Source organism: Fragaria vesca, unplaced genomic scaffold (assembly GCF_000184155.1).
Source record: "Fragaria vesca subsp. vesca unplaced genomic scaffold, FraVesHawaii_1.0 scf0511345, whole genome shotgun sequence".
NCBI lineage: Eukaryota > Viridiplantae > Streptophyta > Magnoliopsida > Rosales > Rosaceae > Fragaria > Fragaria vesca.
Genome location: NW_004441808.1, coordinates 1 through 1233, shown reverse-complemented (window position 1 = coordinate 1233; position 1233 = coordinate 1). Strand labels below are relative to the sequence as shown.

General features: G+C 38.0%; 1 protein-coding gene across 1 annotated transcript; it reads right to left on the bottom strand.

The window, feature by feature from the left end:
• Window positions 1-222: 222 nt before the first annotated feature.
• LOC101301346 (1-aminocyclopropane-1-carboxylate oxidase homolog 12-like) lies at window positions 223-457 on the bottom strand (the record flags this gene model as incomplete). Its single annotated transcript, XM_004309307.1, has 1 exon — window positions 223-457. A coding segment is annotated over one exon (235 nt), but the record flags the coding sequence as incomplete, so codon positions are not given.
• Between the last annotated feature and the right edge of the window lie 776 nt (window positions 458-1233).

Below are 1233 nucleotides of genomic sequence, written 5' to 3'. Positions count from 1 at the left end.
CGGTTGCCAGCAATAGATCGAAACCCTCTCATCATCTCGATCGATATATCAAACAAGCTCTGCGTCCTACGTATAATCCTTGTGAAACACTTGGCCAGCAACAAGTATATAACTAAAACATAAGATCATTACCCTGACAATAAAACAAGCAGTATATATGTAATAGTAATGGTTTTTAACTATATATAGTTGTGTTCATGCCTGTCTTTCCAAGTTCAAACGTCAAAGCTTGACATGAGACAAGGAAGATTTACCATCCAAGCTCTTCTGGCTGTGGTATGCAACATAGTCCCTCACAGTGGTCTCCCTGTACTTTGGAGGGTTGTCTTCTGATAATAACTCCTTGATAGGTCCATAAAGCTTTGTTGATGGCAGCATTCCTGTGCAAAAAAAGCTCACAACCGATATCCTTGGACCTCTATGGTTTACCAGTACCCTGTGCTCTACACTCTTGAATCTGTCATTTGGTATAACTGCATATGACCTAAGCGACGAAAACGGCGTCGTTTAAGATTCGTCGCATATGACGTGTCTCATAGGTACTTAGGCGACAAAAACATAAAATCCGTCGCTGAAGAAAACGAAACAAGCGGCGGGGGTTGTTTTTGTCGCCACTTACCTAGGCGACGAATAATTCACTTAAGCGATGAACTTTTTTCGTCGCTTAACTTGCTCAGCGACATATGTTCTCCTGTCGTTTTACTGTTAAGCGACGAAACTGTTTGGTTTAGCGACGAGTTTATTTTCGTCACTATATTTGATGCGACGAATAATTAATTCAGGCGACGAAAATAGTTTGTTGCTTAAGTGATACAACGACGTATATTTTCTTGTCGTTTTACTATTAAGCGACGAAACTTTTTGGTTTAGCGACGAGCTTTTTTCGTCACTATATTTAATGCGACAAACGTTTCCGTCGCTATAGCCTTATGCGACAGAAGACTTTTTTGGCCTGTCAACTTTTGACACGTAATTTTTACCCTTAAGCGACAAAAATAACTAGAGAAATTTTAAATACACACCATTAATCTCTTAATACACACCTCTACTATTTTATCTTTCTATTGAGATTTTATAGGTAAGCTAAATGACTAAAACAAACATCTATTATTTAAAAAAAATCAAAATCGCACTAGAAGTATTATTTTCAATCTTCTACCCTAAAATCGTCGAAAACACGTCTTCTCCTCTAAACTCAACTCTTCTCCACAATTCATTTGGGTTGTCTTTTTT